Source organism: Capra hircus, chromosome 10 (genome assembly GCF_001704415.2).
Source record: "Capra hircus breed San Clemente chromosome 10, ASM170441v1, whole genome shotgun sequence".
NCBI lineage: Eukaryota > Metazoa > Chordata > Mammalia > Artiodactyla > Bovidae > Capra > Capra hircus.
In genome coordinates, this window is record NC_030817.1 from 59,300,314 (window position 1) to 59,325,260 (window position 24,947).

The window sequence follows — 24,947 nt, forward strand, 5'->3', positions numbered from 1 at the left end:
CAAGACTCCAGCGCTGGCTTCTTGCCCATACAGTCCCCATTTCTGCTCCCCAGCTAGAAAGCCACTATATAGCAGAACCATGGAAATTCCTACAATCTCCCCCTCCTGCCCTTTGGACATACCAGTAACTGCTTACAACAGAAACCTACTTCACTGACATTTATATTTCTTTTCCAAAGCCAGGTGACAAGGCGATTCCTACAGTCATCCCAGATATCCCACTGGAGTGTTAAAATAGGATCATTCAAGGCCCATACTGCTTTATGGCATATCCCAGCCCCCCCTTAAGTGTATATAAGCCAATTTTACATGCTTCCCAAGCAGAGGCAGTGCTGGAGTTAAGCAGAGGAGCTCACTTCCAGCTCCTGGAACACTGGAGAAAGCAGCCACACACGGCCTCTGGGAACGCAAAGACAGAGGAGGAGAATGGCCACCTCCAGCTTCTTCCTCTTGCCCTCAACCCATGCTCGTGTGTGGAAAGAATGTTGAGGAAAAAAAGTAGAAGTGAAACAGAGCAGGAAAGGAAAATATACGTGAGCGTAAGCACAAATGTGAATGTGGGGTTTGCACAGTAGTCCCTTCTGTTAAAATAATGGCCCTGATCCAAGGGATGCCCACCTAGAGGCCCCACATTCCGCTCCACTTTCTTGTTCGTGCAAATTGCAGCTTTTACTCTTAACAATAATTGCACTGTTGAGGCGTAGAAAACATGGCCCATGTGGTTGGGAAGTCTAGTCATTATCCCCTTAAATAAAGAACATGAAAAAAGGAAGCCTTTATTCTCTTCTTATTTTAGTAAGTTTCCGAAGTGTGAATAGTTTCAGACTCACAGTTTTAGTTTTTGTTTTAAGTGCTTTTAATGCATTGCTATCTTTTTCAAATAATATTCTAGTCATTGCCATCAAACTCCTTCTTAGAGTCCTTTACAAAATCACGAGGCTGTAAAATAAATAGCTTATATTTTTTTACATAAAATTATGAGAGATGTATTTTATTTAGATATATAGTCATATATTTTTTATTTAAGTTAAAACCTTAATTGGTCCTGTTTTCAAACCCCAGTGGAGTATCTGGGATTCAGTGTAAACCTATTGGAGTATCTACCTTCAGAAAAAACTGAGGAAAGAGAATTCAGTGAATAAAGTCTCCTTTGGGATTGTTTGCCTGTGTGACAGCTAACATTCTAAAGTAGTGTTTCTTGAGCTCTGACCATGAGCCACAGGGTAAATTTCTTATATGGCATCTAGCAGACAATGGAAGTTAGTCCCTTCCTTTCCCCTGGAGTTTAAAGGAAGCTGAGATATCTTCATTCAAAATGAAGATAGGAAATACAGCTTACATGCTAGAACATTGTAACTATGGCAGAAATGATCAATTAAGGTTTCTCTGAGAGTGAAAAATACTTTCTTTTTCATTTTAGAGAAATATAATCTTAAATACCCTAGAGGGCAAGGCAACCCACTCCAGTATTCTTGCCTGGAGAGCCCCATGGACAAAGGAGCCTGGCAGGCTATGGTCCATAGGGTTGCAAAGAGCTGGACACGACTGAAGCAACTTAGCACAGCACAACAATCTTAAATAGGAGAACAGCACAGGCTGCCTATCCAGCTCCCAGCTGTGAAACACGTGTCCTTGTGACTCATTACAGCTTACTCCTGTCACTTCCCCCTGAATTACTCTTGGATGTGCCTGGCCTGATGCCTGTCACACAGCTTGGTGTGCACTCAGGCCCTGGGCCTTAGATGCGTGTGTAATTTACAGAATCCAAAGGCCTGGAACATCATGGTCCTCAAAAATATAGCCGCCTCGGGGAAATTCTCCAGTGACCGAACGATTAAGGAGTACGCCCGGGACATCTGGAACATGGAGCCTTCTGACATAAAGATTTCCCTGTCCAGTGAACCCAGCGGTGGGGCGAACAAAGCCAATGGAAAGTAAGTCGTAAAACGTTCTGAGAAAAAAATAGCTTCTTACTGGACTTGAACATTTTTACAACATTCTTTGATTTTGTTTCATTTTGTTAAATAATAATCTAGTTAAGTATCTCTGGGAATTGGAAGGGAAAGTGTATGACTCTACTAGGGCTAATAAAGTGTCACTTTCCAAAGGCTATATGAGTGCCATATCTCTCTATTTTGTAGCAGATTGGGGAGCAGACTAGGACTTTCCCCAGTGCTATTCAGAAGGCTAGAAAACAGCTGGGAGCTTTTTAATGCCTTTTAAATTAACTAAGCTGAAATACAAATTGTTTAACTATTGGAGCATCTTTCTTATATTGCTGTCTAGGTCCAGATCAAAGACCACCGTATCCACAAATATCCTCAGAATGTGGTTAACTGTACATTTTTAGATGGAATCAAATTTTTACCAAATTCTCATTCTCCACGGTGATGTTTCTGCATGTTCCCCAAAACAGGCTATGATAAGATAAACGAGAACATTCCATAATGCCCAACATCCATGCTTTCTTTCCCTTACTAAAATGGCAGGTGACTTGTAAAAATGTCAGCAGGTTCAGCTCACTCAAGCAGCCCAATACAGTTTTACATAAAAAGTTCACATCACAGCTAGTGTCCAGACCAAGTCTTCACTCTCTGCTGTTCTCAGACTTCACGCCCACTGCTGGCTCAGGAAATCTCTGCAGGAAAAAGACCTCGATGATCTTACATGCCTTTCCCACCACATGGTCTAAGTAAGCCAGAGCAGCCCTCACTGCATTTAGCAAAACAACTCTTACCTCACGGTCTGTAACAGTGCAGAGCTTTTACAAAGGGAGTTGTGTCGGAAGCCAGGAGGAAAGATCACCATCTTCACCCTCTCTTTGTTCCTATATGCATTGTGGGCAATTTCGTAGAGCTGCAAGGGGCACAAAGACAAGGACTCAAAGGCTGATCCTTGAAGCTCTCGTTTTGTTTTCCTAGGCTAATTTTCCTGAAAGGGTACAGAAACAACTGTCTTAGGGAGTTAGTTCCATTTAATTGGTGACGTGGCACCCTGCATATCTCTGAGTGGCTGCCTCTACGACCAAGGAAGGAAAGCCGCACAGCACACACAACAGTGACAAGACCTAATCGTCCCCCTGCCAGCACCTCCCTGCAGGGGGACAAGGGGCTTCAGTGGACCCCCACTATGTGTTTTAAAAAAAAGGAACAGCATCCCTATTTTTAGAGCCACTGCAGGGAAGACTGCCTGGAAGTTCCCAGAGCATTCTGGGATCTTCTCTACATTTGCTGATCCAGACCCCAGATGAGGAAGCAGGATCCCCCACAAACACTCCTTTGAGCTGAACAGCATCGCACACTGATACTTATTGTATACACCAGGCAGCAAGCAACTCAGGGTGCACGGAATCCTTTATAATGTCAGAGACCCTTCTTTCGGCACTAATCAAATTTTGGCTGGCTGAGAAAATGGCGACATTAGTATGTTTCCGTCAGCCACTGAGCTTGGTATACCTTTTTTCCAAATTCCAAAGGTACCGTTTTGTCATCCTCACCATGTATGATGAGAAGGGGAGAAGACAGGAATTTGACACTAGGAACAAGTGGAAGAAAAGTATTCAGTTCAAGAAATACATTGAGATTCCTCCTCTTCTAAGTTCAGGCTTTAGCAAAACATGAGGTTCACCCAAAATAAAAGACACTCTTTCTGTCCCTCACCAGGAATAACAACTTTATATATAATAAGCTTCATATAATGACATTTTCCTCCCAGCCAAGATTCTTCTATTTACTCATATAATTTAATTAGGTATTTAATTTATTCTTATGTGATTTTTGAAAATAACAAAAAAAAATGAATTTGTACAGAATTAAAAGAACTTCACTTTTTTCTTATTCTACCATATTTCATAATATGTGGAATGTTTTAATTAAAATTAAAAAAATAATAACAAAACCAAAAAATAATAAGAACTACCACAAGACCAAAGAGAACTCTTTGTAGCAATTTATTTACATTTCCCCATAAATGTACAGGATGGACATGAGATGTTAACAGGTCCAACTAGCTTCCTGGTCAACTTCCTATTTGGTAAGTCAAAAAGGCCATGACATGAAGAATGGCAAAAGCCCTTCCTTGGCCCCTCCCAAATCCTGATACCAGCCAATCCTGCCACAGTGACTCACTGCTACTCCTCGGATGTCAGATTCCTCAAGTGTGTTGAAATAGGAAAGCCTACTGATAACGACTACCTGTTTGCAAGCACCCTAGATTCTCCAACTGTGAGAAGCTAGCTTGGCACATTCTAGTCACCGGACTTGCTGTTGGGTAGTCGGCTGGATGGTGTATGGATTTTGGTTACGTGGGGAATAAGGCCTAGAAGTCAGAGATTCCTCCAAGGAATGCTAGGTTAGACCCTACAGGACCTTTAAAAGGTCCTAAAACACCATAAGCTACCAATCCCTTCATAACTTCAGAGAAAAGTACTGAATTGGTAAAGTTATTAAATTAGACATAAACATAATACAAATACTAAAAATTTGTAGACACTTTACCCCAAATCCTACTGCCCATCTAAGAATTCTCATCTACCTGTTCAGTAAGTCACATGATAATTACCCCCCCGAATCTAATAAAGGACATCTTTACACGATTAACTTACTTTTCATCATTGGGAAAGACTAGTTTGTCTTTCCTCAGGGCATCCATAATTGACCTTAAAAATCCTGGAAGTTTCCGGTAAATCTATTTTTCAAAAAGGAAAAAAATTAAAATATGGCCTAAAGCTATGTCATTTGTTAGAGGTTCTCACTATGAACTGTAGTAGTATAGTGTAGTGACTTTCTAAATATACTAAACTTTTTTGGAAAACATAACTTTCATGATTTTAAAAACAATGCATGTTACTTTCACTTCCATACTTTGGAAAATACAAGAAGGAAGAAAAAAGAAATCACACATGATAAAGTAGACAGTGCATGGGGCTTCCCAGGTGGCACAGTGGTAAAGAATCTGCCTGCCAAAGCGGGAGACTCAGGTTCAATCCTTGGGTTGGGAAGATCCCCTGGAGAAGGAAATGGGCAACCTCACTCCAGTATTCTTGCCTGGAGAATCCCATGGACAGAGGAGCCTGGCAGGCTACAGTCCATGGCATCACAAAGATTCAGACACAACTGAGAAACTAATACTTTCACATTTTCACACTTGGTAGGGCAGTGGGTACAGAATATGCAGGTTGAGGCCAGTAAAGACAAACTTCTGCTTCACAGTTTGGATGTGGGCCTGCTGCTTGCGGGAACCTGCGTGGTTCCCCAGGGTCTGCCCGGCCTGTGTTTCTGGCAAGGTCACAAAGCACAGAACCCACATTCAGGTGTGGTCTGGAGATTCTAACACTGCTTCTCCTTCCCTCCCTTCCTTTGCCCTTATCAGTGCTAAGGGCAAGATTTCTTGTCTTCTCTTTCCTTTGTCTTTGGTTCTTCTACCCCCGAATCAGGACTCCTCTGATGAGAGCTCAATAAGAGAAGCCCTTTAGCAGTTCATCTCAGGTTCCAGAGGAAGGAGGAGAAAGTGGGCCTCAGTCCATCCACTCTTGTGATCCCGCACTCCTCTCCAGCCAGGGGTGCCCCTCGGGACTTACAGGTCCAACTCCCCTCCAGGGGCTCCTAGTTGGTCTCCCTGCGTCCTCTCGGTTCTGGAATTGCACCAGATAAATATTCTTTAAATCTGCTGTTACAGATTGTAGGGAGTGGAACTCTATCTATTTAGAAAAACAAACAGCTCCTCTTGGCTGCAAGGCCATCCACATCCGGCCACAGTCTTTCATCCCAAAATCTGTCTGCCAGGAGTTAGAAAAGGTAGGGCTGAGTCCTGTTTCCTCTTTACAGGGCGAGTGGCAATGGGGCAAGCCACTGAGCCTCCAGCTCCCTCAGCTCTCCGTGGAGGCAATGGTGCCGGACTCAGGTGCTGTGAGGATTTAAAAGGAAGACGAATGCAAAAGCTCTTACATAGAGGTCCTCCGTGCCTCTCGGGTATCTTTTAAGACAGAATCGCCCCACTCTGGCCACATGCCTTGGCTCTCCTTTGCCCCTCCTGTCTGTGTTTCCTAACTGCTCTCCCTCTCCCTCACCTCACTAAAAAATGAGCTTAGATCCTATCTCTTTGTAAGTCTTCAATGATCACACCTGTGCACAAGACCCTTCTCTTCGCTGAATTCTCCTGCCCCTGAAATTATTGTCTGGGCCCTCCCCCAACACCTAGCTTAGTCTACTTGTACCTGGGTGGGAAAAAGGAACAGGTGTTTGTTAAGTGCCCATATTTTGCATGATTATTGTACTTAATTCAAAAATACAAATACACCAAATCCCTATGCAGTATCAACCTCATTATAAAAATAGGAAAAATACAACGAAGGGAAGTAGTTTACCAAAGTCATAATTGGTTAGTGGCAGAAACAAAATTTGAACCCAAACCCAAACCTGTCTAGCTTTATGAAGCCCAGAGTCTTTTTCCACTATGCCATGCTGCCTTCCTATTCCAACTAATTGATTCCAAAGTGATACATGGAAATCCATGTCATTACTTTATATCCCTATCTCCCCAACTGCAGAAAACTTCTTAAGGGTTAGGACCTATGCCTTTTACTGTATCCATGTCTCATACCACCTACACTTTCTTAGTCAACAGCGCCTTATCAACGGCACTCCACTGCTAATAAAAACAGCTAATGGCCACTGAGTGGTTATTCTGTGTCAGCACTCTTACACATGCTTTTCATATGTGAATTTATTTATCAAAATAATCTTGAATAGATTTAATGAAGCATTAAAAGCAATTAGCCCAAGGTTACATAGCTGTTAAGTGACGCCCTGGGGAAAAAAACCAGAAAGTCTGACACCAGAGCAATGGTTCTTAAAGAAAATATATTAAAACCTTTCTGTGAAGGTTTCAGAGATCTACCAAGGCAGTGAGGTCTCGAGTGGTCCAGACCCCAGAGAGAACAGATGCCCAGAGAGGTGAGCCTCACACTCAACACCACTTTGCTCCTTGAAACAACTGCCAAGTCAGAAGAAAGCCAGAAAGTAGAGGCAAAAGAACACAGATGAGATGACACAAATAGAAAACACAGTGAGAGAGCAGAATATAATTACCATAAACTTCAGACTAAGGATTACACCTGAGGTGAGGCTCACTGCATTGAGAAGTAACATTACAGGAGACTTCCAGAGTGCCAGTGGTGCTGATTTCTTGACTTGAATGGTGGTTACATGGAGGTTCGGTTTATAACTATTAAATCATAGATGTCTCTATCATGTTCAATTTCAGAATTAACAAAGTTTCAAAAAAAGTAAATTGTAAACTTATTTCTAAACTGTAACATGTCTACAAGCTAGTGAATTTATTAGTAATTATTCAGAGTAATAGTAACAGATGTCAATTAACTATCTTTAAATTAATATTTAATTGTCTGGAACCAATTAATGATTTATTGAATCTTAAATTACTCAGCATTCAGTATTTTGGATTGTAGAGGGGATTCCTGTAATGAGTTGAGTTTAGGGTGTACAGGCCTTTTAAGATTATGTGGTTCTGTGAACTAGCTGCCCCAGGATGTAATAAGCTGAAATAGTTAAGCAAACTCCAGACACTTCTATGATGATTTACTGTATTAAAAATTCCAAGGGTAGACCGTTGGATTTAAGTACCCTTAAGATGCCTTCCAACAGTAATCAACAATTTGCAAATTTGGGCTCCTCTAAGAATCTCACCTTTTTCTCCCTCTCTCATTTACTAACATTTATATAGAGGTGTAACTGTAAGCAATTGAGCATGAGACATGGAATGAAATTATGAAATTAGCTAATGGTACAGATACAACAGATTAAAAAAAACACATCTTGTCAGTCAATCTTTTCTAATTTATCTTCTTGGAAAGATTGTCTTCTCTGCCTGGGATGCCATGTAAAACCATTTGGCAGCTTCTTGAACTCTTTAGAGACTTTCTTATCATAAAATAATGAAAGATACGTGGTTGACATTCATAGGGCTAAAAATGACATATGAAAGGTTTGTTTTCACTTTGAAAAGGGACAGTAAATAAGTGAACCTAAGTCAAATCTATCTATGAAAAAATTATAAAAGAGAAGAGGTGTAATTTAGTTAATTGAGGGAGGGGGGGCCAGTGAAAAAAAGCTTTGGCTCTTAATAAGCCACTCAAGGGCTTCCCAGGTGGTGGTAGTGGTAAAGAACCTGCCCACCAATGCAGGAGACATAAGAGATGCGGATTCAAGTCCAAGGTTGGGAAAATCCCCTGGAGCAGGGCCTGGAGAAACCCACGGACAGAGGAGCCTGGCGGCCTGTAGTCTGTAAGGTCTCAGAGTCGGACGCGACTGAAGCACCTCAGCACAGCACATACACAAGCCACTCAATCTATTAGAAGGAAATAGAAGAACTAAAAATACAAAAGCCATGTGCCCTCCTTCAATAATAACTGGCTACTAACCTATCACAAGTTAGAATAGCAGAAATATATAAGACTAATTAAGAAAGGAAAAATGGTTAAGAAACAGCCTGCACTTTGACATCTTGTAAAGATGTATGAGACTCACCTTTAACAAGGGATAATTGATACTTGCAACCCATATGTTGGTAAATGGAGCTTCCAGGATAATTGCATCAGCTGGAAATCCTTGAAAAATAATGAAAAAGAAAGAACTCCCCTATCATATTTAAATACCGTCTTTCCTAAATAACGGATCCTCGTCTTGTACATGAACTGCCTGCATCAAAACCATTTGTGAATCATAATAAATTGTTAAATTTGTGAATGCAAAGTAGTGACCCCGCACCAGACTTCAGTGAGAAGTCAGGATCTTGAGGGTGGGAAATGTGAGAATGTGCATTTTTAACATTTCTGTGCACATGATAAAGAAAATCACTGCCTTTTAAAACAAGCAGATTTTCATGACTTGGATAATTTAAGAAAGCAAAGTATTATAGGAAGGGAGAGTGTTCTGCAGAAGCTGACTAGGTTGTATTGGCCAACACTGTCTGAGAACAAAAGATCAAATGCTGAAGTTACCATACATGGACTTTAAAATAACTTATTGAAAATAACAAATGGTAAAATAGTGAAATATTTATTTTACTGCCACTCTAGAACTCTATGCCCAGTAAGAATGCCCTCTAAAAGTGAAGAGCAAATAGAAACATTTTCAGGCCAAAACGGAAAGAATTCCTCACCAACAGACAGGTGGAAGAAAAATCCCAGATGGAAGCATAGACATGTTAGAAATAATAAAGAGCAAAAAGAGGGAGGTAAATCTAAATATTGACTTTATAACATAAGAATAATAATGTTTTATGGAGTATTGATATAGAGAAAATTAAAATACATGGTAGCAAAAGTTCATAAGCTGGGCACTTAATGGATTTAAAATGTTCTAAGATAATCACATTATCCAGGAAGTGAAGTATTCATTTATGTGGGAATTTAGTTCAGGTAATTCAGCATTGTCAACACTAAAGAAGCCATAGAGCTTAAAGGAACAATGAAATGATGTTTGCTTTATTTCCATAAGTAATTAAGATTGTGTATAGCAGGTGACATGCTTTAAAATGTTTATGTAACTCACCCTGACCTGTACTGCCAAGTAAAGTTTCAGATATAATGCAAGTGATTATAAGCTTTCAATGCATATCAGAATCAAATCACCTGGTCCTATTCATAGAGTATCTAGTTCATGAAGACAGCCAGGATCCAAGATACTTGTGTTTATAACAAACACCCCCAGCAGATTCTGATAAAGGCAGTTCTCAGAACACTTTGAGAAACAATGACATAAATATTACATAAGGAGGGCTGCAGAAAGCAACTCTTGCCTACTATTGCATAAAGTATAATTTTCCCCTCCTGTAGCAGATTACTCCATAACAATACTTATTTATCACTTCACATGATGGCTCTTTAAAGGTAATTTTTACCTCTTTCCTTAGTATTTACTTTTAATTTCATGCCTCTGAAAACCAGCTATTGTTTTAAATACTAAAAAAGAAAATTCATTACAGTATCCAGAACTGCCTAAAGTTGGGGTGCTTGTAGGTATCTCTGTGTTAAGATTGTACACAATAGTCTCTTCACTGTTTTTATTTTCCCATCTCAAGCCAAGAAAGTATGTCATGTAAGCATTTTATCATACCCTTCTCTTCTAGAACTTTCGCAGCATTTGTTGCAACTCTGTAAAGAAATGAAAATTAGTACACATGTGAAGCAGTGACTTAACAGTCAAGTAAGCAGTATAAAATGCAACCTCCAATATGAGCATCTGATGAAAGCTCTTGACCCTCAAATGTGCATAAACACAAAATCTTGCACAGGATTTCAAGGGAGTCCACTGACCCTAAACAAGAATCCTTTCATTTAAAACTCTCAAGGAGAGTTCTGGAATGGGCGTCAGTGTGACAGATAGCCATAGATAGCCATGACACGTTCCCTTGAATTACAAACAAGCAAGCTGAGTGTAAGGAGACTTGCCACTTGTGGAACCTGAGAGAAACTGTCTCCCAGCTCAGGGGTCCTCCTGCTGCTCACTGCTGCCTATGATATGACACTAACGCCCCAAGGATCCACCTAAAGACCCATCTTCAGACCCCACTTACCCTGTCCCCAGAGAGTGGCCCCAGAGACACACAGGGGTGGTACCACTTCTCGCCTTGGTCCACTCGTAGACACAAACTGCATCTGCAGTCAGTCCATCCTCCGTGGGTGTACCCGTCGAGTCCCCAAACCCTGCCCACGAGGAAGGGCAAACATAATATCACTACCTCCAAAATGAGGCCATCAAAAGTCCCCTGCTTATTGAAAACTTTTTGTACACTGTTCTTAACACATACCTCTGTAGTCAACAGACAAGACATGAAAGCCACCATTACTCAGCACCTGGATGACAAAGGAGCTGTTATCACTTTAATTAGGAGATGCAAACAAAAAGGTGGCCTCACCTCCTCAACATTTCCATAATCCTGGTGGTAATGGTTAACAGGTAGAGAAAAGATCCATTTCTGAAATCTGGTGTTTGACATCAAACTTAAGATCAGACTCAACAGGAAAGAACAGCAGAGCAGAATCACACAGCCTGGGTCACACCCTAGCTCTGTCACTTACCAGCTATCTGACCTTGGTCAAGCTGGTAACATAGATTACATAGATTAACATTTGTGTAATCTATTCTGAGAAGTGAAAAACAATACTTTCAGGCGGAAGTATTGCATGAGATGGTTGGAAGATTGCATGAGATGATGTATTAAAGTACCTGGGGGACTTCCCCAGTAGCCCAGTGGTTAAGGGTCTGCCTGCCAAGGCAGGGGACACTAGTTCAATTCCTGGTCCAGGAAGATTTCACATGCCACAGAGCAACTAAGCCCGTGCACCACAACTGCTGAAACCCACGCAACTAGGAGCTCGCACTCTGCAACAAAAGAAGCCACAAATATGAGAAGCTGGTGCACTGCAATGAAGAGTAGCGCCCCTGCTTGTTGCAACTAGAGAAAGCCCACACACACAGCAAGGAAGATGCAACGAAGCCAAAAATATAATTTAATAAATTTAAAGCACCTTGAAAGTGTTAAGTCACTCAGACATCTCCAACTCTTTGTGACCCCATGGACTCTAGCCTGCCAGGTTCCTCTGTCCATGGAATTCTCCAGCCAAGAATACTGGAGTGGTTGCCATTTCCTTCTCAAAGGGATCTTCTGACCCAGGGATTGAACCCAGGTCTCCTGCATTACAGTCAGGTTCTTTACTGTTTGAGCCACATAGTGAATATCTTTTGTAGGAACTTCCTGAAGGAAAGAATGCTACATAGAGTTGTAGTAGAAGCAGTCAATAATGGGAAGATATTCATATTAAGTATGAACAGATAAAGAGTTAATATTGATCAAAAATAAATCACTGGATTACATGAAACCACTTTCAAGCCCTGAATAGATAAATGAGAAAAGAATATAAAAACATAATTTTTAATGAAAAAATACAAATGACAGATGACGAGAAGGGAGATAAAGGGGGACAAAACTTTACTATGCAGGCACTTCTAAAATTTTATTTAGTTTTCACAACAGTCTTACAAGGTAGGTATTATCTGTATTTTACAGATAAAGAAACTGAGCCTTGGAGAACTTAAGTAACTTGTTCACACACATCCAAATGGCCAGAACTTGAACCACAGCAACAGACCCAAGATCACACTTGGGCCTGCCTGGGTTCAAACACTGTGCTTTCCGTACCAGGCATAGATGTGGGAGGAAAAAGAGAAAAGTGAAACTGTTAGTTGCATCCGACTCTTTGCAATGCCATCGACTGTAGCCCACCAAGCTCCTCTGTCCATGGAATTCTCCAGGCAAGAATACTAGAGTGGGTTGCCATTTTCTTCTCCAGGGGATCTTCCCGAGCCAGGGATCGACTCAGGTCTCCTCCACTGCAGGCAGATTCTTTACTGTATGAGCCACCAAGGGAACCTTTAGATGTGAGACACTGAACTTTAAATACAACTGAACTAATAATGAAGAACTAAATGAAACTTTCTAACATTTAAACTACATTCTTTCCAAACAAGTTATCCAAGACACAGGGCAGTTCAGCATCCAGGGAAACTGGAACACCCATGTGTTGTTTGTGGTTCCTTAAGTTGAAGAACCACTTGACAATCAACTTAAACAACAGATCCTACTCCCAAGAATTTATCTCTAGGAAAAAAATTCCAAAAGAAGCATAAACTACCTGCTTAAAGTTTTCTGTAGCAATACAATTCTAAAAGAATTTAGAAAAAAAAAATTGTATCAAAGAGGAGTAGAATATTTAAGTAAATAAATAATTGTCTATAAATAATGGAGAATGAGCACCATTTAAGTGGGTAACTGAAAACTATGGAAAAACATCGAAGAACATTCTTAAAATAATAAAAGAGCATGACATAAAATTATATAGAGAAACAATCAGTAACATAAAAACTTCATAGAGATTAAAAACTAGGTGGGAACAGCACATAAATGAAAACATTTACTTGCCGTATGATTGAAGTGATGAATGAATGAATGAATGAGAAAGGGGGAGAGAGAAGAAGGACAATTTAATAAGGACTTAATTGTTAACAGAAAATTGCCTATCCAAAGGAGACAATGAAGAGCTAAGGAAGTTTGGTCAGGCTGGAAAATGATGACTATGGTGTGTGGAATCCAGAATCTACCCAGAGGAAGAAGTCTTATCATAGCATCCCTACACATCCCACCCACCACCAGGAGGATCTGGCTTCTCTTCACCTCTACACCTACGACATAGGAGACATACAATTGAGTTTTGCCAAGAGTAGAAGGGGAAAAAAATATATATATTCTCACAGTCATCAGCATCACACCCTCCCACTTGGAAAGGACAAAGAGGGGTTCAGAGTAGAAAGCAAAACTAAAAATTAATAGGCATCATCACCCCAGGCAAAGTGGTAATCCAGCCCACCACACGGGGTGATGGAGAGGGGAGTAGACAGGAGAGGATGGCCCTGTCTGAAGAGGGGAAGGGGGATGAAGATGGTGCTACAGTGCTGAGCCCGACAGGATTCTGGACCCCATTCATGCTGTTAAATCAGGAAAGGACTCTGGGGTGGGAGCTGGCTTGTGGGAGGAGAGATCAGGTCTGGGGATCAATAACAAGACAAGCAGCCAGATCACCTGAGGGAGGGATTCCTAACCACCTCACGGGAGTGTGGGAGGGCTAAACAGTAGCTCACCAGCCAGCTCTGAGTCAGACATGGTGAGGGGAGGAGGCTGCCATCGTCCTCATGCTGGGAAGTGCAGGGGCCACCCCAATAAACCAGAGCCTGTAGCAGCTGGTGAGGACACCAAGTTGCAGCTGGCCACCTTCCCTCTGCTGAACTTTTTGTGGGGCCGAAGAAGGGCCTGAATGATGTAAGAGCAGACATTCTGTCTTTACCCCATACCACAGAAAGGTTGCTCCCGGTAGAAGGGGTGGCTTCTGCACTTAATATATTTTCTCAACCCAGCCCTCAGAAAAAGCAAAGAAATGTGTCTTCAACTCCATCTGGTGATGAAAGGAACAAATCCGTGAAAGTGTTTGAGACTCAGAGACATTCACATCTGTCTCAATCCCCCAAGGTCAGTTTAGGAAAAGAAGTGCATTCAAGGGACTTTAGGTCCCAGACACCACCACCCGCCCCCTGGCCCCCACACCAGGGAGCTCTCAGGAAATAACCAGGCTGTAGGCTAGGAAGATCTTAGGGCTGTAGCCCAGAAGAGAATAAGTGGAGATGTAAAACTGGTGCCTTGAGGCCCCTTCAGACGTACCTTCACTAGCTCCAGTCTATGAGAAGCTGCCCTGTAGAGAAGGTTTAAAAGAAAAAGCAAGAGTTAGGAATTATGATGGCACATTCAACAAAAATCACTATCATGGTGCTGGCGTCTGACCTCACCGCTTTCTTTTTCAGGTAAGACAAATAAATAACCAGGGGAGAGGGCACTACTTCCTGGTGTTGGAGCCCCCGTGCCTGCATCAGGGTGAACTCCCCACGGCTCCCCACTCCCCGCCTTCCCCACAGTGAGCACCGCCTGCCCAGACCACTAGCGCTTCACCACATAAGCATCTGATGAACTGCTGACGATCCATCTTCTTGCACTGCTGCACAGCAAAACCTATTTCTCAGAATACTTCTAGAAGCCAAAGGAACGTGAGTCCCAGAAAGTGGCTTTTCAGGAAAAGGGATGACACAGTCAAGTTCACTAAAGTGAGATCTCCCTACATCCTGTCTGCTCTGCCATGAAGGACATGATGAAGTGAGGAAACTCACAACCCTGGAGGGTCAAGAAACACTTTCTTCCAAATAACCATAGTCTGCTCTTTATGAACCACAACAAAAGGGAGAAAAAGATGACTCAAAAGACAGAGGAGTCTTTAAAAACCATTTGAATTTTTAGAGCCACATTTCTTAAACAGTAGTGAGTCATGAAACCCTTGGAACCTATAATTAAAGCTATGGACCCACTGCCCTGAAAAATGTATCCACTCTTCAAATTTCATGTACAGTTCGAGGTTGGGAGTTCACGGACCCTCTGAGGCTTCTATGGATCCTAAGTCTAGAACCACTCTTTTCATCTAGGTTCCCTGTGACCTGTCATTTGGCCTCCTTCCAGCTCAGTACTGCTGGAAACAAGCTGAGACTTCAGGACAGAGGAAGGTAGCCAGCCCCAAGCCAGAAAATCTAGGAAAACTGGGAGCAAGAGCCGATTCACTCAGAGGGCAGATGTGATAGTGTGACCCAGAGGACACATTAAAGAAGAGTGCAATGTAGCACCGTACCCAAGTTTGCACAATTGGAATAATGTTAAACAATGTTGAAAAACGTTGATTTCACAAGAAATCTCAGTAAAATGTGATTCTAAGGCATATACCTCAAGAAGGCACCTTGAGCAAAGGCAAGGCTTGAGAAAGCCATTGTCTGACACAAAAGACAGTGAGTAAAAGAGACAGAGGCGAGGGAGCTGAGGGGCAGAGGCCACAGCTTGTCACTGAGTTTGAAGTGTCCCCCGCCCAGAGACTGGGCAAGGTCTGTGGGTCTCTGAGGCGCGTCGCCCCTCCCCCACGCTGAGAGCCGAGTCAGAGCCAATATTCATCACCCACTGTAATGACCCAGGCCCACAGAGGGGCTGGCAGTGCATCAAAGCAGAGTCAGGCTTCCAGGAGGCACTCTTTGTTACAAAGCAAGGTTGGGACGATAGCAGTGGGCTGAGGCATCAGTATTCCAGGCTAGAATTAGTCAGGTGGCCCCCAGAGCCTGGGATCAGAATTCTAGGGGATCTCTCCTGGAGATCATACATTTGATTTTTAGAATTCACTGCTATATGAAGGAATCTCCATGTGGTTCTGTGAGAAGACCCTTTGTGTGGAAACTCTCCTTATCCTCCATACCTCATGTATGTTTCCTATCAAGTCATCCATGGCTTCAGTTCATCATTCCCAACACTCTTACAGAATAAAGCAACACTGCCTTCTTTGAAATCAGTATCCACACTTTGAAGTTTGTCTCCCTTCCAGTTAAGGATCCACATTATTCTACATGTGGAATATATAGTTTTTTTTTTTTTTTAAGAGAAGCCTATATTGCCAGAACACCCTTGAACTCCAACAAATGGAAACAAATGTGTGGAAGGATGCTTACAGAGTTAAAAACAGCTCTGCCTTTCATTCCCCAACAGGAATGAAATGGTCTTTTGCTCTGTTTGAGGGGAAAAAACAATTCAAGCAAAGGCACTAACCTGTGTTGTGCACTGCCATGAAGATAAACAACAATTGGGTTGCCATCACAGAGGGCTGCTTCATACCAGCTCCGGCCCTTCCCCTTAGCATCCTCCCCCCGGCAGCTGGGAACCGTGTGCCTGAAAAGTAAGGCAAGGTTTTAGCCAACATGGACACAGAGAAGAATTCTCTATCCTCGCCAACAGTCTAAAACCTCCTGATGTCAATCAGATACATCTTTATGTATATAAAACATATTATATACAAAACCACCTGGGAAAGCCCATAGTAATTATCAGAATATATAATAAGTTATAGTTTTATATGTAAATATTTAATCTATTTATATACAAAAATTTATCTGAGTCATATACGCATGGGCTTCCCAGGCAGCCCTACTGGTAAAGAACCCACCTGCCACTGCAGGAGATATAGGAGATACAGGTTTGATGCCTGGGTCAGGAAGATCCCCTGCAGGGGGGCATGGCAACCCACTCCAGTATTCTTGTCTGGAGAATCCCATGGACAGAGGAGCCTGGTGGGCTACAGTCCATAGGGTCACCAAGAGTTAAACACGACTGAAGCAACCTAGCACGCACACAGCCAATATATGCACATGGTACCAATTAAAATATAATACCATGAACATCTTATAATGAAAATTATTACTGCCCTAGCCCACCTCCCCCATACCCAGGGATAACCCCTTTGGACCATTTACGGTTTAGTTCTTCTGATTCCTACACCAATTATGCTTCCAAAACTGCAATTCTTAGGTGTGGCTTATTGAAATGCAATCTTTTGAGTGGAAACCAGTAAAAGATAGTAGGTATTTGCCAGCTGCTATTTTGGCTGAAGAAACAAGCTGGAAAAAAGTTAAAGGGAAACCAGTTTGGGTAGGAGAAAAGAACTTAAATATGAAATTAAGCTATTCTTCTCAAGAAACTGAGTGACCTTGTGATTTTAAACACCTGAGTGAGCTCTAGTTCCCGCCCCCTCCCGCCTTGTTAAATCAATGAACTCTGACAACAGAAATACTACCATATGACACGTCACCGAGGGACTTGGAGAACTGGCCACATGATGACGAATCTTCAATCCTCCAATCACTTAGAGGCAAAAAGTCTGACATCAAACCCCCAAGGCCTCCGTACGAAAAAGACAGGCATCACTGCCAGCTAGATAAGTGGTCCTGAGGACAGCTGACTCACTCAGCCAAGGGCAGGTGGGGCAAGAGCAAAGAATAAAAATATTTTCAAATTCCAGCACTATCAGTGGAACTGCACCCTACAGATTAGAAAAAAGTTATGTGAACCCATATTGGTTCCTAAATATTCCACGGTCACATGTTCAAACTCAGGGAGGTGAGATATCCAAGAAGGTACTGGAAAACTGGCAGCCAAGAACAAGCAGGTAGGACCAAACAGAAGAAAATGTTGAGATTAGCACAGAAGACAGACAGTAGGATGCGCATGACCTTGTTGGACAAATATTTATGGAGTGCCTTTGCCAAGCACCATGCTGAGCAATGAAAACCCACTAACAAAGTCCCCACCTATGAAGTTATTGTCTGGTAAAAAAGACACACATTAATCAGATAATCACACAAGGAATAAGGCAAGGAAGAGAACGACCCAAGGCACCTGAAAAGTAAGATTCTCAAAAAGCAAATTCAAGCAGGTCAAATGTCAATACAAAGGGAAGGTGTGTAGAACAGCTTCCTCCAAGGAACACTGACCTCTCCACAGGCAAGTAACACAGCGCTGCCCACCTGTGCCCTGTGACATGAAAGCCCCGCCCGCTAAGCACCCCAGTGTCCAATCAGCGCACTCACCAGATTCCCAGAATTACCCCAGGCTCGACTTTGATGTAGAAGTTCACCGTGTGAGGAATCTTCAACTCTGGCTTCTTTAAATCCACAAGAAATGGTGCTTTGACTAGAAAGTAGAATTCATTACCAACTCCCAGAATCAAAGTCCATGTCTTTTAATCACAATCCAAAAAATAGTTAGCCTCATGTTTGACATGTTTCTAAGTTACAAGCACTTCACTCAATTCCAACCAAAGTATTTTATTTTATAAACTAGGACTAGCCCGCAGAAGCATTGACCCCCACAAATACTCTAAAGCTAGACTTAAAAATAGCACCAGTGTGGTAGCCCCTAATAGAGTTTATTCCACTTTATCCCTGCTTCAAGTGAAAAGCAAAGGAGACCATTCATCTAAAAAATAGGAGGGTACAGAAGAAGGTAATGGGGCTTCCCTGGTGGCTCAGAGGGTAAAGCACCTGCCCGCAACGCAGGAGACCTGGGTTCGATCCCTGGGTCGGGAAGTTCCCCTGGAGAAGGAAATGGCAACCCACTCCAGTATCCTTGCCTGGAGAATCCCATGGATAGAAGAGCCTGGTGGGCTACAGTCCATGGGGTCATGAGTTTTGGGGCAGAGAGGTTTGTTTTATTTGGTTGGATGTTTTTTCTTTGGCTGCGCCGGGTCTTAGCTGTGGCTCTCAGGATCTTCAGTCTTCCTTGCAGCCTACGGGATCTGTAGTTACAGCATTTGAACTCTTAGGTGTGGCACGCGGGATCTAGTTCCCTGATCAGGGATCGAACCTGGGCCCCCTGCATTGGGAGCATGGAGTCTTACCCATTAGTCCACCAGGGAAGTCCCAGTAATGAGTGTTCTGCTACTTAAGTCACGCGTTCCTTTTGCACCAAGTGAAACATAGTCACTAGCCATAAACCCTGAAATGTCCAAGGTCAACGTAACACTTAGACACAGGCAGGTGACAGCACCACCTGTGACCAGAAGAACCATGGGCCACACTAACACAGCCTTCAGTAGAAACACAGGAAAACAGATCTCTCACATCAACCTGTCTCTCTCTAGGGATACAAGCAAAAAGAGGAAAAGGCACAGAATACAGAAAGCACTAACGTATCCAGATTAACAGCTAATTTGAGGACTGAGCTCCAGGATTGAAATCCCGCCCACAAGGCCATGGTTTTCTACCTTTCCCAACACTTCACCAGGATTCATCCTAGACCCCAAAGGCAATATAATTAGGTTCCAGACAATTTAAGTCTAGCCACAAAGATGCTGACATATCTTTCTCACTATGTCATTACTGTAAGGGCAGTGAGTTCTTTAATTGGGGAAAAAAATATGAAGGCAGATTCACAAAAGGTACATACTTACAAAAGTTTACAAAAATTAGCATGTGCATCAGAGGAGGGCAAATGTGTTCTTTTAATGATTTACTTGTAAAGCTGTCACATAGAGTGGCAATTTTCCTTCCGAGTGTGGAACAGGAGGGTGGGAAAGATCTGTAAGATATTGTGAAACAAATAAGGTATTCAAAATCAGTCCAAGTTTTGTCTTGGTTTGTTTCTCCTTCTAACATCCAAATCAAATTCCACAGACTGACACTGGGAATTACAGGCAAGCTGGCATTGATGCAAAATCCTTTACAGAACTGTATGTAATTAGGGCAGATCCAGACCAGGCACTATGGGAGAACCAGGAGAGGAAAGGACAATCAAGCCCCCGATCAGCTGCTCAGAAAGCCCTGATATGACGGGATAGGAGAGGCGGGGACACGGATGCACCCAAGTCAGACTTGCTTTCTCAGTGTACCCCACAGGAAGCCAAGGCTGGACCCCAAAGTTAGCAGGAAACAAGGTTCAGACTGTTTAACAGCTGCTGCAGTTTTTAATCACAATTCAGTGCCGTATGTGCTAGCTATTATTAGTATTAGCATAAAGCAGTGAAAGAATAATCGTCAGATTCCCCCTCCTTCTGGCTGAGTCTTGGAAAAAGATGAGCCAATGCGAGAAAAAAACCCACTTCTGAGGTGAGTGGGATCGTGAAGAGCAGGGTGGGGTTCAGGGCAGGCCCTGGGCAGGTGATGGGACACAGAGTGGGTGGTACAGGGTGAGCCACACACATCTTGTTTATTCTACTGTCCCAGTGGCATGAACCATCCAAACTGGGAGCCTCCAGCAGACAACTTACGATCTTTCCATGAGGGCTCACTCATGCCACCTCTGTCTCTAGTCACATCTCCCATGAGAGCTGAGCATCTCCCGAACCTTTCAGAAATGAGGGATACAGGAAGCCAGTGTCACCACCTTCCACTCCCAATTTTTGTTCACATCATTCCTTCAATGAATCCCTTTTCCTACTGTGAAAGGTCAATGGGAAGACCATCGATGTAATCAAATTATGAGGTTGTGGGGGCTGGAAAGCATGTGTGATGCACTGTTTCCATGTCCTGGTTTCTCTGCTAGACTAGAGGCATCTTAGAAGACGTTACATGTACAGGTTAATACCTGTACTTTGCAAATGAAGAGGCTGAAAAGTTAAGTACCCTTCCCAAGGTCACACAGCCAGTGAATGGCAGAGCCACGTGAATCCAGAGTTCCATGATGATCTCCAGCTGTCACAGTCCTGGTGAGTTCTCCTCGTCATCCTTGAAGCAAAAATGAGCCCCAAGAATGAGGCTGGGCTCTGGCCAAGTCCAGTTCTTACAGAAAATTATATCAGGATCCTTGTCTCTTCTGCATCCTTGCCTCTCTCAGGGTCCCTCCTTCCTCCCACTCCCTTCTTCCATCCTGTTCCATATTCTCAGAAGATACCAAAAGCATCAAAGAAAGACCTCTAAAAAACCCTCCCTCTAGCGTAATAACTTAAAAACCAGGGCACTTATACATATTTGGAAGTGGCATGGAGGCAGAAGATAATGAATCTCTAATGAATTTCCAGCAATTCTGTGGGGAGCAGAAAAGATAAGCAGGCTAAGGGTGACGGACAGCTCTTCAAATACATCAGCCGTGGGCAACTGCATACCCATAAAATCAGCAAAAAAAGAAATGAAAATGATTGTTTCATACTTTAAAATAGCCTCTGTGAAGGTGGCTGGAAGGAGAGGACACTGTTGTTCCAATTTTAGAGATAAGAAACTAAAACCCAAAGAAGCCACTTTGAGCCACAGATCAAGCGCAGACAGACAGGCAGAACTGAATTCTTATGCTTCCTTCCAGTTGGCTGGATCCGGTTTTCTTTCTCCTGACTCTCTGAACTCCCGCTACCCTGCGTGTTAGTCTCCCACTAAGTTGCCTTTTGAAGGTAGCAGGGTGCTTGGGAAGCAGAGGCAATAGAGGGAAATATGCTTCTGTTTTTAAAGAATAATTCATACAGGACCCTTCTCTCAAATAGCTCAAGGCACTTCTCTGAGAAGCACTGCGGGAAGAGAACACAGTGACCAGATCCCTCCGAGCATCAATAATGCACACCAGCTCCTTTTAACTAGGGGGCTGTCAGTTTGACTTCCCCTAGATCAATAGGGGATCAAAAGTCACCAGCGGCTAATAGACCTTATTTGAGCAGAGGATGTGGTTTCAGTCCAATCCTCGCTCACGGCCAGCACATCAAACAGCCACCTTGATGCTTTGGTGTTCTTTTGCCTACCCTTTGATCAGCTGTGGCTGTAACTGCACAGCATCCCACAGGGGCCACAGAACCTAACTGGATGATTCTTACTGGCACTGGAACCTGAGCTGCTACAGGGCCAATCATTCTTGCTTAATGCTCAGAAGTACCAGCTTTGGGAAGCCCAACTCTGACCACAGTTGGCAAGACAACAGTTCCAAATGTTAAGACATGCTGCACGGGCATCCTGTGCCCATTCATCCCACCAACACATACTGATCACCAAACACCAAGTTTCCTCTTTCTCCCCCCTCCTTTCCTCCCAACCAGACCACCTCTTTCCTTCACATCCACTCAAGCGTCCTTTCTTTTTCAAATCTTCTCTAGACAGATCTTACCATGGTGACTTACCCTCTCTTTTCACCCCTCCCACTAATTATAGTCAGGGCCAGAGTCTGACCCTTAATTCTTTGCTGATTTTTTTCTCACTGTTAGCCCTGTATCCCCAGTGATAAGAACCACGTCCCAGCTAATGCTGATTTTACTTTCCACTCTGCCTAGCACAGGGCTGTTGCTGTTTGATGTTTAGGCGTTCAGTCATGTCTGACTCTTTTGCAACCACATGGACTGTAGCCCACCAGGCTCCTCTGTCCATGGGATTTCCCAAGCAAGAATACTTGAGTGGGTTGCCATTTCCTTCTTCAGGGGATCTTCCCAACCCAAGGATTGAAACTGTGCCTCCTGCATTCCAGGCAGATTCTTTACCATTGAACCATCAGGGCAGCCCTGGGCTGAGTGTCATAAATATCCATAGAATGACAGGTTGAGAACAGAAAAGAGTGTATTTCTAGGAGGCAAGGCATATTGGTAGCTTTGGGGGACAGGGAAGGGCTTCCTTCTCTTTTGAGTAGGAATGTGAGCTACCCAAGAGCAGGGGTTCTGCCTGTTTTATTTATGGTGGTGTGCCCAGAGCCTAGGCAAATATCTGATAGGGAGTAGATGACCAATATACTGGGGAGGATGGAAAAGTTTGTCAGCCTTCTCGTAGGGATTTTCTAAGTACCGTCTAGAAATGTAAAGGCTTGAAGTGAAATAGGGAAAAATAAAAGGGGAAATAGCTCTTTGGATTCCCCCAACTTCTTTCCTGAGCATGGTTTCCATTTTTCTAATTCAAAGAAAATCAGCAGCAAGAGATTTACTCTGCTGGGCCCATCCATGTTAAGAAGTAACTACATCTGATGAGACTTTTGTAAGATAAATAAATCCATTCCCAAGGCATTAAAAAATAATCACTGTAATTATCATGATTAAATGTTCTCCTTGAATCTCATGACACATCACAATAGATCCACGGCTACAGGCCATCCCAGGCACCCAAGGAGCCCTCCAGGAATGTTTACTGATCTAACCAGGCTCCATGAAACAAAAAGGACTTAAGATGCGGGATTTCAGTCTGCACCTCAGCCTGATCTAAATTAGATCAGTAATTTTCCGCTCAGATAAAGAAATGCTCAAGTATTTTATCCTTTCAGGAAACATTCAAGACTTATTTTTAGTAATTAGTATTTAGAAGTAATAGGGAGTTCCCAAGTGGCACAGTGATAAAGAATGCAGGAAAAACAAGAGACAAGAGTTTGATCCCTGGGTTGGGAAGATCCCCTCGAGGAGGAAATGGCAACTGCTCCAATATTCTTGCCTGGAAAATCACATGGACAGAGGAGCCTGGCACACTAAAGCCCACAGGGTCCAAAGAGTCAGACATGAATGAGCAACTGAGCGTGCACACGTGTAGAAGTAACAGAGGATCCCCAACGCCCCATCTCCACTCCTCTATCAACAAAGTGGGCTGTTCTCTAAAATCACAAAGCAGCTTTGATTCTCTGTCAAATAAGTGTTATTTAACCAGTCACGCATTCTGTAAAGAACTCAAAAGTAAAAGGTGGTAAATGCCAGCTTTCCCAAAACAGCTGCTTCAGGGATGTAAGACCCATGATTGTGAAGTTTGAGAAGTGTAGCCAGTCAGGACATTGGGCCTGGTGTTCAGAGCCAATACAAAAGGGAGCTCCAGCCGGCACTGCGCAGCCAGGGAGAGCTGCACTCTGCCCCCTGCCCTCAGCCACAGCAGGAAGAGAAGACAGGGAATCAGGGTTGTCTTAGCCCCTCAGATTTTCCAAATTGAGGTCTTCTGTGCCTGGATGTGATTCTTGGATATTTTGTAGTCAACAAAAGTTAGGCAAAACAAAGCAAAGGAAGACAAAGAAGAAAAGTATACAAAACAGCCAATACCTTCCCCCACCAACAAAACAAAACAAGATACCCAGGCTCGTGGGTCTGGGTGTTCCAACCAATACCTGGATTCAGGGCAACAAGACTGGCAGCATATTGCTTGCTGGTTGATTCAGGTAGTCTAAGATTACTGCTCAAGCCAAGGATTCATGGAAGGAAGAAAATTTAAAACCTGCTGACCTAGTCATGGTTGCGATGTACTGTGCGTCTCTAGCATCGTGGAGAGGTCTTCCTTAACTCCACGGCAGAGTTCACACTCAGGGAGGTGGTTTTCTAACCCTTCCCATCTATACAGATAGGCCCTTGATCTAACAGAATGCCATCCAAGACAACAACACAGATTATTATTGTCACTGGTGTTATCCCGCTGTTAGTAAAGTGTCAAGGCGGTTAAGAGATTTATAGAAACCTGAACCAGCTCTCTGGAATCTCTATAATCTCTATTTCAGAAGCACCAAAGGGATACACGTTCCTGAAAAATCATAGGGTTGAGTCTCACTGGCCCTGGTAGGGGCTGAGGAAACAGCCGTCCAAGAGCCCTGGGAGCCTCCGAAGCACCAAGAGTCAGCGCGGGGCCAGCAGCCCCGCGGTCCGCGCCGGGTGGTACCTTCCATGCCGCATCCCGGGCAGCGGGGCGTACAGGGCGCCGCGCACACTCACCGCAGGTTCCGCACGACCATGTGCCACCATGCGGCCACGGAGTCCCGCTCGTCCGGCTCCATCCCGCGTCGCGTCCCGATCCGCCACCACAGGAGCTCTCGCAGGTAACCGGGAGCCGGGAGCCGTGCCCCGGCTTCCCTCCTCCCCCGAGAGGGCGGCGACTACCCGGGGGCCCTGCGGCGGGTGCTGCGGGGCGTCCTACTCAGCGCAGGGCGGGGCGCAGCCGAGCCGGGCTGTCTTCCCGCACCCTCGGCCACACGTAGGGATTTGTGATAGGAACAAGTGCTTTACTCTTCCAGCAGGCCACGCGCGAATTCATTTCTATTTTATCCTATAC

General features: G+C 43.5%; 2 protein-coding genes across 2 annotated transcripts in view; one reads left to right on the forward strand and one right to left on the reverse strand.

The window, feature by feature from the left end:
- The window catches only part of PYGL (phosphorylase, glycogen, liver), a 52,683-nt gene extending 36,680 nt beyond the window's left edge, over positions 1 to 16,003 (forward strand). Inside the window, exons 20-21 of the mRNA XM_018054351.1 lie at positions 1,762 to 1,934; positions 14,433 to 16,003. Of these exons, the coding sequence (XP_017909840.1) occupies positions 1,762 to 1,934; positions 14,433 to 14,436 (177 nt within the window). The 3' untranslated portion in view covers positions 14,437 to 16,003. The remainder of the gene's footprint in view (positions 1 to 1,761; positions 1,935 to 14,432) is intronic.
- On the reverse strand, positions 2,021 to 24,947 carry ABHD12B (abhydrolase domain containing 12B). The gene is made up of 13 exons (XM_005685643.3): positions 24,611 to 24,947; positions 19,433 to 19,560; positions 18,072 to 18,174; positions 16,258 to 16,377; positions 14,293 to 14,323; positions 10,831 to 10,876; positions 10,597 to 10,726; positions 10,137 to 10,174; positions 8,547 to 8,626; positions 4,604 to 4,686; positions 3,456 to 3,534; positions 2,738 to 2,856; positions 2,021 to 2,638 (listed from the first exon to the last, which is right to left on the reverse strand). The coding sequence occupies exons 1-13, from the start codon at positions 24,670 to 24,672 to the stop codon at positions 2,611 to 2,613; spliced, it is 1,047 nt and encodes a 348-aa protein (XP_005685700.2). The 5' UTR covers positions 24,673 to 24,947; the 3' UTR covers positions 2,021 to 2,610.